The sequence below is a fragment of the Dipteris shenzhenensis genome, chromosome 21, assembly GCF_047967505.1.
Source record: "Dipteris shenzhenensis isolate YYH24624 ecotype China chromosome 21, Dip_SZ_1.0, whole genome shotgun sequence".
NCBI classification, from domain to species: Eukaryota; Viridiplantae; Streptophyta; class Polypodiopsida; order Gleicheniales; family Dipteridaceae; genus Dipteris; species Dipteris shenzhenensis.
The window spans coordinates 13,674,934-13,689,461 of record NC_141616.1 but is presented as its reverse complement, the minus strand read 5'-3'; the positions used below and the strand labels follow the sequence as shown (position 1 = coordinate 13,689,461).

Below are 14,528 nucleotides of genomic sequence, written 5' to 3'. Positions count from 1 at the left end.
ATTAGAAAAAATAAAGCAAATAAGGAAAAAGTTAAAGAAGTGAGTCAAGAAGCCAAAATAGCCTTAATGACTTAAGTGTACTAAGTGCAACCGTCTAGAGCTGCAGGGGAAATGATCTATGTGTGGAAGACTTGACGTTGGGAAGACAAGTGTCATAAACACCCCTCCCTTGTTATCAGGGTCACAATAAAATTAACTCTTAACCACAAACCCATCGAGCAAGTTTTAATCTTATGAAAGTCAAGATTAGAGTAACCATGAGTGAGTTTTGCGCTCAGAGATGATAGAGTATAAATTTGGCACTTTTGTGGCAAGAAAGTGGAAAAACAATTAGGGGCGAAGAAGTAATGGTGGAAGAATAATGGAAAAAGAGGTTTTAAGATTATAGAGGAAAAAGGATCATTATGTACTATACAAAAAAAGTTAAATAAATGAGAAATCGAAAAGGTTAAGAGGGCTAATAAAAATATTGAGACAAGGTAGTGATGTAAGGGTAATAAAGGGAGGAGGGATGGGATGTGAGAGGTGGGGGGGTAGATAACATTAAAGGGATAAGCAAACCAAGCTTAGAAGGGGAGAATAGGGGAGGGGAAGACTTATAAGTTATAGTCTAATGAAAAAGAGGACAAAAAAAGGAATAAATGAATAAGATAAGGGTAAGGTTGGGGGGTGAAGATAAGGGGGAATCATAAAGGGAGATAATGAAAGGGAATAAATAAATATAGGAGGGAGGGAAAAAACAAGGGGTATTTTTTATAAAAGAGAATCAAAATTAAAATAATGAAATAAAAAGTTCAAACAATGAGGGAAGAAGATAATAAAGTAAGGAATAAAGTGAGGATTAAAGGGAAAAATAAAGAGAGAAAGTAGGGGAAAGAATTTGGGTTAAAGTACTTACATATAGAAAGGAATTATAAAGGAACATATAATATGAAAAGATAAAAAGGTAAGTTTGTAATAAAGAAAGTTGTTTGAGAGTAGAAAAGGGTAAATAATGCAAGGGTATAGGAGGAGTGTAAAAGAAAAGGAAGGGGGGACCGGGGATGGTGGTTTGGAACTAAGAGAGAGGGGGGAGGTGAGGTAGTTAAGAAGCATAACAAAAAAAGTGGAACCTTTTAGTCCATGGTTTTGAGGAGAAGTGCAGGCGGTCGCTGACTGTGTGGTGGTGCACAGGGGTTGAGGCGCAAAATTGGGAAGCTAGAATGGGACATTCATCACAGAGAGCAGAGGCCAGAGATGAAGACTCAATGAAGAGGAAGTGGTAGCATGATTCATAAAATGGAAAAAAATGCACCCATGTTGGCATCACAACTTAGACCTGAAAAACCCCACAACTGAGTAGGAAAAAGTGCTTGAAAATGGGATCTCTCAGATAGCATGTAACCTTAGGCTCAAATATCCAATCATGTAAATTCCTAGCTAAATCCACACCTACAGACCCCAAATCTTGGCCTCAAAAACATTTTAAAAATTACACCCATGCTAGCATCACACTCACACCTCGAAAACCCCTTTTTCAAGCACTTTACCTACTATTGTTGAGCATTTTAAAATTCTTAACAAAAGAGGTAAACTTCTTGAAAATAAGGTTTCTCAGATAGGATCTATCCTTGGAATTAGACATCCATTCAAGTAAATTTTCAAACAAATCTACCCCAATTTCCAAGCCTAAAAATCGCAAAAGATGACCTTCAAAATCATGATTCAAAAGATTTAAAAAATTTGCACCCATCTTAACACCAGAGCTCTGACTTGAGAAACCAGATTTTGAGGCACTTTTGCCTACTTTCGCTAAGGGCCTAAGGTGTGATGCCAAATGGGTATAACTTTTTCAATTTTTTTGAATCATGATTTTGGAGGCTCGAAGTTAGGGTACATTTAGCAATTGGGGTCTCTAGGCCTAGATTGGGATAAATATTTTTATGATTAGATGTTTGATCCAAAGGCTAGATGCCATCTAGGAAACCCCATTTTCAAGCACTTTTACCTTCTTTGCTAAGAGTTTCAAATGGGATTTTTGAGGCCTGAGCTATGCTGCCAGCATGTGTGTCATTTTTTACTTTTTTTGAATCATGCTTATGGAGGCCAAGATTTGGGGTTTACACCCATGGAAAACGAGTGTTTAGGCTTGGACTTAGTTGTGGAAATTTTCATGGTTGGAATAAATCCCATTTTTAGGGCTTTTTCCCAATTTTGGTAATCATTTTGAAATGCTTAGCAAAAGTAGGCGTAAGTGCTTGTGGAGGCCAAGATTTGAGGTTTACAGCCGTGGAAAACGAGTGTCTAGGCTTGGACTTAGATATGGAAATTTTCATGGTTGGAATAAATCCCATTTTTAGGACTTTTTCCTACTTTTGGTAATCATTTTGAAATGCTTAGCAAAAGTAGGCATAAGTGGCTAAAAATGAGGTTTCCAAGGTTTGAGCTATGGTGTCATTTCTTCAATTTTTTAAAGCATGATTTTGGAGGCAACGGTTTGGGGTTTGTAGGCCTAGAAATTGGGGTTGTATGTTTGATCCCAAGCCTAGATGCTATCTAAGAAACCTCATTTTCAAGCACTTTTTCCTACTTTTTCTAAGCCTTTTAAAATGCAAAATGCTTAGCAAAAGCAAGAAAAAGTGCCTAAAAAGAGGGTTTATGAGATTTGAGTTGTGTTGCCAACATGGGTTAACTTTTCAAAAAAAAATGATCATGCTTTTGGAGACCAAGATTTGGGGTTTATGGTTTGAAGTGCTGGATTTGGTTGGAAGCTACATGATTGGATGTTTTATCTCAAGACTACATGTCATGTAACAAACCCATTACAAAAAAATTGGACTAAAAAAGGAACCATGTAAGAGATCCTTTGGACTTGTGACATGGAAGGATAAGATGAATAAAATTGAGTAAAATATTGGATAGTAGAGAGCAAAAGAATATTAGAAAGAGACTAACTTTTATGTTTCTCTACTCAATGGAGAGGTTTGATGTAGGCCTCCCACTTGTTGCCTCACCTCTTTCATCATGTTTTTGAACTATAACCAAACTAAAAAACATAATTTCTCAACCAAACTTGCACCATTTGTCTTGAAACCAAATACTCCCATTCAACTACCACAACACTCTCATTCTCTCTCATTTCTCTTCCTTCACTCTCATTTTTTATTTCCATTTTGAGTCTCGTGCTCCACCAGTCCTATTTCTTAACTTCTTCCTTTCTTTTGAGCAAAAAGCTTCTCTCTCTATTTGCCCTATCATGGGATGGACTCTCAGAGTAAAATCTCATCATTTTCCTTCTCTACCTATGTTTCCCCCCCATCTCATGTTCACTTGTTTCAAGATTTTTTGAATGAGATTGAACTTGACTTCTTCTTGCTTTATTTTGGGTGCTTTTCAAATCTCACTTCTTCTTCTTTAATCTAATATTCTCTTGTGATTTCAAAATTGTTTTTAGTGAACAACTCGAGACAATCAATGTTCTAGATGAACCATGATTATGAATGAAAATCAATCTTTCTTTTCCCCATCTCTCAACATTGGTCACTTTCCTTACTGCAAGCTCTTTGGATGCATGATTTCAAAACATTTGTGAAGATAGCCTATCCAAGCATTTTTCTAAAGGTGAGGTGAGTCAACCTTTGGAACAATGCAAGGCAATCACAATGACCAAATTTGAAATTTAATGATGAAACTTTCTTTTATGGTTGTGTTGTTTTGTTTTGCTGCATGGCTTGAAAACATTAGAAGGTTTGTTTATCTTGTAAAAAATTTCATGAAAAGTGAGCTTATAGAGCCTTTCTTACAAGAGAAAATAGTAAAACAATTTAGAAGAAGTCACCTTGGATATCTTTTCAAGCAAGTTAATAGTTTCAAACACATACACTCTTAGTTTTCTACAAAACTTTGCTTGAAATAGATTTCCAGATGTTTGGTTTGGCTTTCATCTCTCGCTCCTTCTGCCTTGTTCGTTTCAACACTCAGATTATTGACTGCCTCCGCACAGCCAAGCCGTACTGCTGTACGGCCCTGCTATCCTTACAGCAGCAACACATACTCTTCAATGATTCTGCAGCGATTATCTCACAAACAACCACAATACCACAAGCACAAGGACACCTTGGGTATAGGCTATGTAATGAACCAGAACCTCAACTATTGTCAGCCCTCTTACAGCCTTGATGCTGCAGTTAGCGCCTCATGACCTCTATGTCGGGTATGTTTTTCCCTATACTATTCACTTCCTTTTCTAGGCTGACAAACTATGTGCATAAATCATGTCCTAGGTACTATCCTTGTCAGGTAATACCAAGTGAAGGTATAAGAGTGCACAATCCTTCCAATGGAAGGCTGGAAGATGGGACTCATCAGTACCATTCTCACGTACGGTAGTTCCACTTTGACATACTTTGATATTGTTGTCTGTCACCATTTATATTTTTGTTTGCAAGACAGGCTGCCTGAGACAGATTTTCATGGACAAACATCACCAGTCATATGGAGAGAGCAAAAAGAATATCCTTTGCCCAACCTTTGAAGGTCGGGACCTGCTCTATGAAATTGGGAGGACTTGGCCTGAAAGAGATTTTCATATACAAACATCACCAATCTGTCTGACCCAGATATATTAGACAAACATCACCAATCACAGTGGCAGGGGAAAAGAACATCCTTTTACCAACCTTCGAAGGATCTATAGTTGACAGGCTAGTTTAATATCTGAAATGACGCTGTCAGCTAGCTTTCAAGATCACCCGATGTGATAAATCTTGGAAGGTCCGAATGTATTCAGAGGTTGCTAATATCCTCTGACGTAACACACACGACTGTTTGGCTAACGAAAATCCTTGCCTGGGCCCAACAAAGCAGACAGCAAAGACAAACACAGAAGAGAGGGCATTGCTATAGCTGTTGTGCTGTTACCCATTGTCTCCACAAGAACACTTTCCATCCTTGAAATGATGAACACGACTTGCATCTCTACAGATAATATTTCTCTGTTCTATCTTTGATATAAGAGCAGTGGCCTTGTGACAATCCCCACAAGTCCATAAGTTTTTAACAACCCTTATGGGCACCCCTTTGGGTGTATTGATTATGGCACAAGCTATAGCCAGCTTCTCACTGTGCCCGCATAGTGAATCATCCTTTTCGTCATTACATACTTCCTGTAATATACAGTTCAAATCAAATACATACCCTCCCTTCTGCATTTCAAATGAAAGATCTTTCAGCTTTGCAACTATATCTTTGCTTTGAGGATGTCTCCAATCCCCCACCACAAATGTATGCACTATTCCACTAAGATCAGCCCACCAACTCTTTGCTGGCTTCTTCAATGCTTGAGCATTCTTTTTCATCACCTGGATCTTGTCATGGTCATCCTGCATGTGAGCATCAGCATATATGTTTGCCATCAAAACATATATTGCAGGAAGCCTTTTCTCTAACCTGACTGCATTTTCAAAAGCATGCCGTCCAGCTTCTACATTCTTCCACTTTCGGCAAGCAGCCAAGATGGCTAGCCATACAACCACATTAGGTTGAAATGGCATCTTCTCCACCATAACCAATGCCTGGTCCACTTGACCTGCACGGCCAAGAAGATCAATCATACAGGTATAGTGCCCAATAGTCGGCATAATGCCATACTGTTTGCTCATAGCATTAAAGTGCTTCTGGCCCTTGTCTACTAGCCCCACATGACTGCATGCAGTCAGAACACTAAGAAAACTGACCCCATCTGGCTGTATGCCCTCCTGCTTCATTCTCTCAAACAAATGAAACACAAGTTCACTATCTCCCTGGTGGGCATATCCTGCAATCAATGCACTCCATAGTACAACATCCCTTGTGGACAATGTATCAAAAAACTGTTGGGCATCCACCATGCTTCCACATTTAGCATACATGTCAATGAGACTGGTTGCAACAACAGTAATAGTCTCAAAACCAACCTTGTTAATTTGAGAATGCAGTTTCTTTCCAGTTTCCAGAGCAGCCGTGTTGCCACAAGCTTTCAGGATGGCAACAAAGGTACCGCTACTTGGTGGCACACTTTGCTCTTGCATGTGTACAAAAATTGCAAAAGACTCCTGATTTTCCTCTTGCTCTGTGTATCCAAAGATCATGGTATTCCACGTAACCACGTCACGATGAGGCAATTCATTAAAGACACGGGATGCATCCTCCATGCTTCCACATTTTGTATACATATTCACCAAGCTGGTTCCTATAAATACATCACTCTCAAAGCCACTCTTTACTACCTGCGATTGAATGGCTCTACCTTTCACCAGACACCCTGTTTTTGCCCATTTCCCCACGACATGCTTTCCCTCTTCTAGAGCTGCAAGGCTACTGCAAGCCTTCAATATACTGACAAAGGTTCGATGATCCGCTGTGACACCTTCCTGGAGCATTTGTGTATAGAATTCCAAAGCCAATGCACTATCCTTTCGCTCTGCATATCCCAGGATCATGGTATTCCATGCAACCACATCAGGAAAAGGCAACTCGTCAAAGACAATTTGAGCATCCTCCATGCTCCCACATTTTGCATACATGTCCATTAAAGTGTTCCTCACTAACATATCTAACTGAAAGTCTGTCTTAATTACCTGAGAGTGGATGGCTCGACCTTTCACAAGGCCTCCTGTTTTCACAAACCTGTCAACTCGCTTTCCCTCATCCCCTGCTGCTAGGCTACTACAAGCCTTCAATGCCCCAACAAAAGTTAAACGATCTGCTGTGATACCTTCTCGGTGCATCTGTGCATACAAATCCAAAGCCAGGACACTGTTTTCTTGCTCAGCACAAACCAGGATCATGGTATTCCATGTAACCACATTACGATGAGGTAGCTCCTCAAAGACACACCGTGCATCCTCCATGCTGCCACATTTTGCATAGAGACTCACCAAGGAGGTTCCCACAAACACATTCGACTCAGTGCCACACTTTACCACTTCGGAATGGATGGCTCCACCTTTCTCCAGGCATCCAACTTTTGCAAATTTACTGTCAACCTGCTTCCTGTCTTCCAAGGCTGTCAGACTAGTGCAAGCTTTCAATGCACCAACAAAGGTTCGATGATCTGCTGTGACACGTTCATGGTGCATCTGAGCATAAAGTTCCAAAGCATGCTCACAGTCTTGTTGCTCAGCATATCCCAGAATCATGGTATTCCAAGTAACCACATCACAATGAGGCAATTCACGGAATACACTACATGCATCCGCCATGCTCCCACATTTGGCATACATATTCACCAAGGTAGCTCCCACGAATGCATCCAACTCAAAGCCACTCTTAATTACTTGAGAGTGAATGGTTCTACCTTTTCCTAAAGTCCCTAGTTTTGCAAATTTCCCATCAATTCGCTTCTGCTCTTCCAGAGCTGCCAGGCTACTGCAAGCCTTCAATGCCCCAACGAAGGTTCTATCGATCGGTTGGAAACCTTCCTGCGGCATCCGTGCATACAACTGCAAAGCTCTCGCACCCTCCTCATGTTTGGCATACCCCAGGATCATGATGTTCCAAGACACCACATCGCGCTTTGGCATGCTGTCAAACACATGACGAGCCTCCACCATGCTACCACGCTTGACAAACACATGCATCAAATTGTTTGCGCTAAACACTGGAAGGCAATTTAAACGTTCCTCAATATGGGCTTGAATTTCCTTAACCTCCTGGAGTCGAGGCAATCTCTTATGGACTACATTTCCAGCTCTGCTAGCACAGGAAGCAGGACTGCAACTGGGCATCCTAAGCTGCAGTCCCATAATCAACAAAGATGCAAGCAGATAACACAAGATGAGATTTCGTGTTCAACAAGAAAATAGTACCTCAAACAAAACGGCAAAGACTCCTGAGGATATAGACCCAAAAGGTCATAGCATAACTGAAGGACCGGGTCTTCTCAGCATTTGAACTGAATGCCAGTCTAGTACAAAAGGCCAGTATCGGGTCCATTGTACTGCAGGGAAGCGGGGCAAAGGGCCGCCTACGAGGGCTCTGGATCGCCCAAGAAGCGTTATCTTCTGATACATCGAGGAGGGGTTTTGGGCTGCTGTGATGAATGCATTGGAACGGCCTGGCATGAGCCATAGTGCCCAAAACCCCCAATAGCCCTTCTGAGCCAGCAGGGAACGTCGATGGCTGAGGGACGGCTCCGTCCTGATGCTGCTCCATGCCCACACTCCACTGACTTTGTGTCCTCCCGCTTCTATATTGTGCGTGTATACCTCTATCTATGAATTGGGTCTCTACATTTGGAAGATCCAACTTACAATAATTGAGATGTTTAAAACAATAGCGCACGCGCGCGCACACAACATGTTTGTGTGTGTGTCCCCCAACATGTCGCATTTTAGTTGCCTCTTACCCGAAGTTATCACAACTTTTGAACATTTTTTTACAAATGTACCAAATCCAGTATTCAACATCACGTACTGAACACACACACACACGTGTGCGTGTGTGCACACACGTGTGCGTGTGTGCACACACGCACGCGCACATTTGCGAACCAGATTTCCAAGTGCCACTTTTGGAAAGTCTTTCTAGTTGTTTGGGATTCACCCACCTAGATAGGGTTTTCCTTTATTTTTCATTTGGGTTCAATATTAGGCACTTGGACTCTATGGAAGGACAGAAATCGTAGAGTTTTTGTTGATCCAATTTTTCCAATTTACTCTGTTTTCAGGCACTCTTTGCAGCAATCTTTTATGATTGCTTGCAAACACATTCTATAGATCATGATGTATACTTGTCATATATTGAGATCGTTTCTTGATGTATTTGGGCGCATCCCACTTTGGGATAGTGACTCTATATAATATAATGCAACAAACATTTTCACCCCAAAAAAAATGTGTGTGTGTGTGTTCACTAGGCCCCCCTCATGGGAAGGGGCCATGGTGCCCACCAAATGCAAAAATTGATGCCACCGTCAGTATATATCTTCATGCCTCTTATCAAGTAAAACTGGAAAACTAGAAGGAGATAAGTTTTTAATCATCCTCCATAATGTGCTAATATAGGTCGAGTATAGGTCCTTCATGACGAAGGGTTTAAAGTTTTGATGTAAGGAGCACCAACCCAAGTACTACCCATCAACACCAAGGTTGGTCAATTGCCACAATTTGTGGTTGATTTGATAAAATGGTTCCTTCTAGTATTTTCCTTTCAATGAGAGCATTTGTAGAAATGTCCATCCCCAAAGTGGATATGCTTCCAACTGCAAGAAACCCTGAGTAAATAATATTTATTATCTTGGGATAGTGATATAACCAAGAAGAGGGAGTGTACCCATTAGTCCAATCATAGATGTAAGAGAGTGCTTTGTCTGGCATCCTAGCTGTAAACTCCAATATGCTACAATAGGTTAACATACTAAGTTGCACAAGGAGAAGTTCCTCACGATCGAGCTGTCAAATTAATATATGTTTATAGTGATTGTCAAAAACGCCTGGACACATGTGGTGCCTACAAAGATCAATATCTCCAATTTTTACGAGTATACCATGCCAAACATTGTCCTATAGTGAGCATAAGAAGAAAAAAGTAAGGTTATGTCATGGAAGGTAGTAGACAAGATAAAAACCATGTCCCTTCTCCATCCCACTGGACGTGTGTACCCTTTTCGACACATGCTCTTTTTACTTTCACAAAAGATAAATACACACTTCCCATGAATCGTAGAAAAGACAAGACAAATCTCAGATCATATACAATCTGATGGTGCAATCTTGCACTAAATAGAATATTATATTTTACAAGTTTGTACAGTATGGTAAACATGGATGATATTAAAGGCGATCCACTCACTCGCATTCCTAAGCAAAAGCCTTCATTGTGGGCCCAATGTCTAGCATGTTGATGCCCATGCCTTAAATCTTGTTTCTAATCCCACCTTAAAAAATGAGTTACGTAAAAGTGTTTACCATATACCTTTGAGGGATGATAATCCAAAAATTATTCTAGATGATTTGACCCTTCTTTTAAAATCTTGTAAATCAAGGTATTCTCAACATTTCTGATATCTTTGACTAACATTTCTTTGAAATTTCGATTATTTTGTGGGAAGGAGCTTAAAATATTTCATTACCATCCACCAACAAACTGGGAAGAATTACAATCAGGAGTTGAAATTCCTACTAAAACAAATTTTCTTTATAGGATTTCATCAAGCACCTGACAATGTGGCATTTATCTACAAGCATTTCATTACTAAACAAGCTTGGGATAGGCTTCATGGACAAGACTTTATGCCTAATACTTTACCCATGATAGAATTGGCAATCAACATTTATTTTTGGCTATATGCTTTTGGACCTCTATTGATTTGTCCTTATGCTCCTTTCCCATATATATGGTGACATACAAGGCCCATAAATCATATTTTGTATTTTTCAAAAGGTTCCTTACTTCCTTGCTCTGCTAACATGCCTACTTAAGACTTGCTTTGCCCCTCTCAAGAATAGGGCACTTGTAATCATGAAAAGAGTCTTCTTACTATTTGGTATTTCTATCCAATTTTATTAGGTTATGAGTATTTGTACAAATTTACCATTAACTTATCCAACACGATTGAATCAATGCTTTCAGTCGATATCCAAAAATGCTATGAAAATATTCCACATGAAGGGATATTTGGACTTAAGGATCACATGGCCAAAGTGATTAAGGCATGTTTTGGATTTGCTGATTACCAATACAAAAGCTTTTAAAACTTGCCTAGAAAATGCTCTACATGTTATTGGTCTACAAAATGAATTCAAAGTGGATTGTTATTTGATCACAAAGATAGTATCACACTTTATAATAGTTAATTGATAATGTGTATGTCTAATTATTATTGACATAATCTACACCCAATCTAATAGCATCCCTATGGGGTTTTTCATATTCAACCATTCTTGTGCAACATCTACTTCCTCTCCCTAGAGTGTGATTTTATCATTAGATCAAGTTTTGTCAAAGATAACCTGAGTGCTTGCCGACACTCTTTCTGCTATTATGATGACATCCTCTAGCTAAATATTGACAATTCCTTCATCTTCTTTATCATCATTGACAAAGGCTCTTTTGGATATATCCCCCCATGCTAACGATTGACTTTTTTTATACTTCTTTCAACCATCATAACCATACATCTTTTGTTACTACTTCAATCAAGCCTCTAGTCCAATGCTTTTGTATTAATGGCTTTGAATGCATGAGACTTTGGTCTCAATCCTTCCTCCACCAACTCTTTTCCCCAACAACCATTCTCAATTTAGGACCTCATCAGACTCTTGTAATTTGGGTAAGCACTAGGACCCCATTGGGGCCCAGTGCTCCAAGCCAACCCTTTCTTCACCTAATGCATGCAGGATGGTATTGCATGCATGCATGCATGTATGTATGCATATATGTATGTATGTATCAGTGTGTGTGTGTGTGTGTGTGTGTGTGTGTGTGTGTGTGTGTGTGTGTACATACATACATCTCTCTCTCTCTCTCTCTCTCTCTCTCTCTCTCTCAACACACACACAAATCCTTGATGGGGTTACTGGGAAGTGATATCACATCAAAATCATACCCATCATTGGAATTTGGCATGGGAGTGTGAATTGGATTATCTGGATCTTAATATTCAAAATCAAATATTGGGTCATTTTCTGCTGATGGCCATACAAGTAGTGTCAGAGGTGATGGTGGGGCAGGGAGAGAATCTAGGGACATGGGGAGAAATATGGAAGAGTGTTAGTTATGGGAGGGGAATCAGAGGGGAGGGAGGGAAGAAATGGGCAAGGGAAGGGAAGAAGTTAGGTGTGAGGGGCTCGTAAGTTTGCGACTGTTGGCTTAGTTGAAAGTGGTGAGAGGCATGAGCAAAGAGATGATGAAGGGAGTAGATGCTAGCCTAGAGCTCAGGGAAGGTTAAGAGGGTGGTAGCAGCAAGGATAAGTGAGGTTATGAGATTGTCGTAGAGAGTGGTTAGATATGGGAAGTTGATCTGAGATAGGCCGTGTCATCCTCCGACACTTCCTTTTGTTGGTGCAATGGGATCATCAGTTGCAAGGGTGGGATGTTGGTTATGTCATGCCTTGTAGATAATAGTGATGGCTTTTGTAGCAATGGAAACAAACCAGCAACAACATTGAGGGGAGGACTACCGATGAGGCATACATATGCGATGAAAGCACCCGTCCTAAAAGTGCTATAAATACGGCATGTGTAGATAGGCAAAAGATAGTTTTTTCATCTTCGAAAAAATCTTGGCAAATTTTGCACAGATTTTTTGCCCCTATGGAATGTTCCCATTTGATGTTTGGATGAGCGGATATGATCCTGAGTTGGAGTTGCTTCCATTGGATAAGCACTCGTGCTTTGAGGTAATCTTCCACTTGTAGAGCGGCCACAAGCTCTTGGTACACCACTGTTGTGCATTGTAGTGGGACTTCATTGGTGGTGTCTTCCATTGCCTCAATGTTTTGCACTAGCAATTGGAGTTCATGCTTTGAGATGACTATCTTTTTGGGATTGCATCTCATCCATTTTTCCCTTATACTTATGGTAGATGGATTTATATCCCTCCTTAAGCTTTTTCATTTGCAAGGTGACTTGCGCTTGTTGAGGAATGACTTCAGTGGTATTGGACCATTGGTCTAAGACTAGTGCTTGAGAAGTGCTAGCTTCTTTATTAGTAGCAAGTTGGTCCTTTAAGATTTGGTAGTCCCTTGTAAGCTCTTCAATGTTGAATGTGCGTGTTGCCCTCGTGTTGCCAAAGACTGTTGCATGTCTTTAATCTTTTCTTGGAAATCATGGAGCTCTTCTTCTTTTTGGATTAGAGTGAGTCAAGTTCCTCCATCTACTGTGCATGTGCTAAGGTCAAGTAGTGATAGGAGGTCTGTAGGATTGCCATAGCTTGTACTATTGCTGTTAGCTATATTTGGCTATGGTGGAGGTTGGAGGTCACATCCCGCACAGCCTTCTCTTGAGCTTGGAAAGTTTGGCTCATGCGCACTTCTTCAACCTCTTTCTCATCTATTTACACCCAAAGTGCCCTGACCTATATGGCGATTCCATGGAATTGGTCTTCGATGGCTGCTATAGTCTATCTTTCCAATTCTGATGCATGTTCCTCGTTGGCCAAGCTTGTGAATAGTTCTGACATTTGAAGCATTTGGCTGGCTTGATGATGGAGAATGACAGATGGTGATGAGGATTGGTGATACTGATGATACAAATGGTGCCCATGTAGCCATCCTTATGATTCTGTAGTACTTGCTAGGGGTTGTTCCAATGGTAAGTCAGTCACTTGGGTACAGTAATCATATTGTTGTTCTGGCACTAGCTCTCCTTGTGGCTCATTGACACACATGACGTTGATCGGCAATGCTGGTGCTGATGTAGCCTCAAGCTCTAGCTACTACTATTGTCAGAGATATATTGGTTGCAATTGTGCACCGAGCTACAACATCTCGTGGGGAAATTCCTCAATTCCTACCTCTAAAATAGACATTTCTTCCAAGGTATTTGCATTTGCCAATGTGATAGTAGGAGAATTTGAAAACAGCTCCCATGATGGTGAGAAGGGAATGTCCAAATCAAGTTTTGGCAACTGGGGCAAAGTCATTTCTCGCTTCTATAGCTCTTTATTGATGATTACAACCAATGTGGAATTTTACATTTTTGGCTTGATGAACCATCGAGGTTTTTTGTGAAGAAGATGACTAAGTGTTGGATCCCATCTCTTGCTTTAGCTGCTTACTCAGCAATACAAATGCGCGAAGTGGGATGGATCGATTCTTGCCGCACTTAACCCCTCGGATTGTGGATAGGAATTGTGCTGCTTCCTTAAGTCGATAATTAATGATGACAATGTGAAGTAATATCTTGTCCCTATGGAACTTGGTGCCCTTGGCGAAGAGAGGCTGTGGAGAAAGTCCCTGATGTGCATGGTCATTGTAGGACTATCCTCCAAGGATTTTAGGCTCTCATACAAACTGCCAAGACCCCTTTTCTCTAAGATGTTGTTGCATTGGAAAGAGTATAAGTTGATGGAGGTGGCCACACAAGCTCCAAGGACTTGGCTCCATCAATGGTTGTGTAGGTCGATGCTGACTGGGGTGGCATTTGTACTTCTTGTGTTTCCATGTCATGCACAGAATCCTCCTTAGAGCTATCACTCTGAACCACAAATGCCTATGGTCGCCTTGGTTGAGTGGAGGTAGATGGCTGCGAACTCTGGAGGGGGTCTTGTGGGCTGAGGCGGTGAGCTCTTTCTTCACATCCTCTTTAGTGGTGGCATCGTTTTTGAACCTGCATCCATGTTCATATGGTGTACCGTTGACCATTAGATTAGTTGGCATGCAGGTATGACACGTGTGTGTATTGTGAGAGATCTTATTTTGGCACATGCATAGAGAGTGTGGAATAAAAGTGTGCGGCACAATTATTCATGCAGTCGACTATGTGTCTAAGCGAAAGCATGTGAGTGCACGTGACCTCGTAACTAGGTAGGGAATAACTTTTTTTTGCTGGGATTTCATAGGGCAGCT

General features: G+C 40.7%; 1 protein-coding gene across 1 annotated transcript; it reads right to left on the bottom strand.

Moving 5' to 3' along the window:
* Nucleotides 1–4,895: 4,895 nt before the first annotated feature.
* LOC147888517 (pentatricopeptide repeat-containing protein At2g03880, mitochondrial-like) lies at nt 4,896–7,745 on the bottom strand. The gene has a single exon (XM_087392174.1). The coding sequence runs from the start codon at nt 7,743–7,745 to the stop codon at nt 4,896–4,898; it is 2,850 nt and encodes a 949-aa protein (XP_087248300.1).
* Nucleotides 7,746–14,528: the final 6,783 nt, after the last annotated feature.

What these genes read in the sequence shown, in the direction of transcription:
- LOC147888517 (XM_087392174.1), bottom strand. Translation starts at nt 7,745, where the DNA reads ATGCCCAGTTGCAGTCCTGCTTCCTGTGCTAGCAGAGCTGGAAATGTA.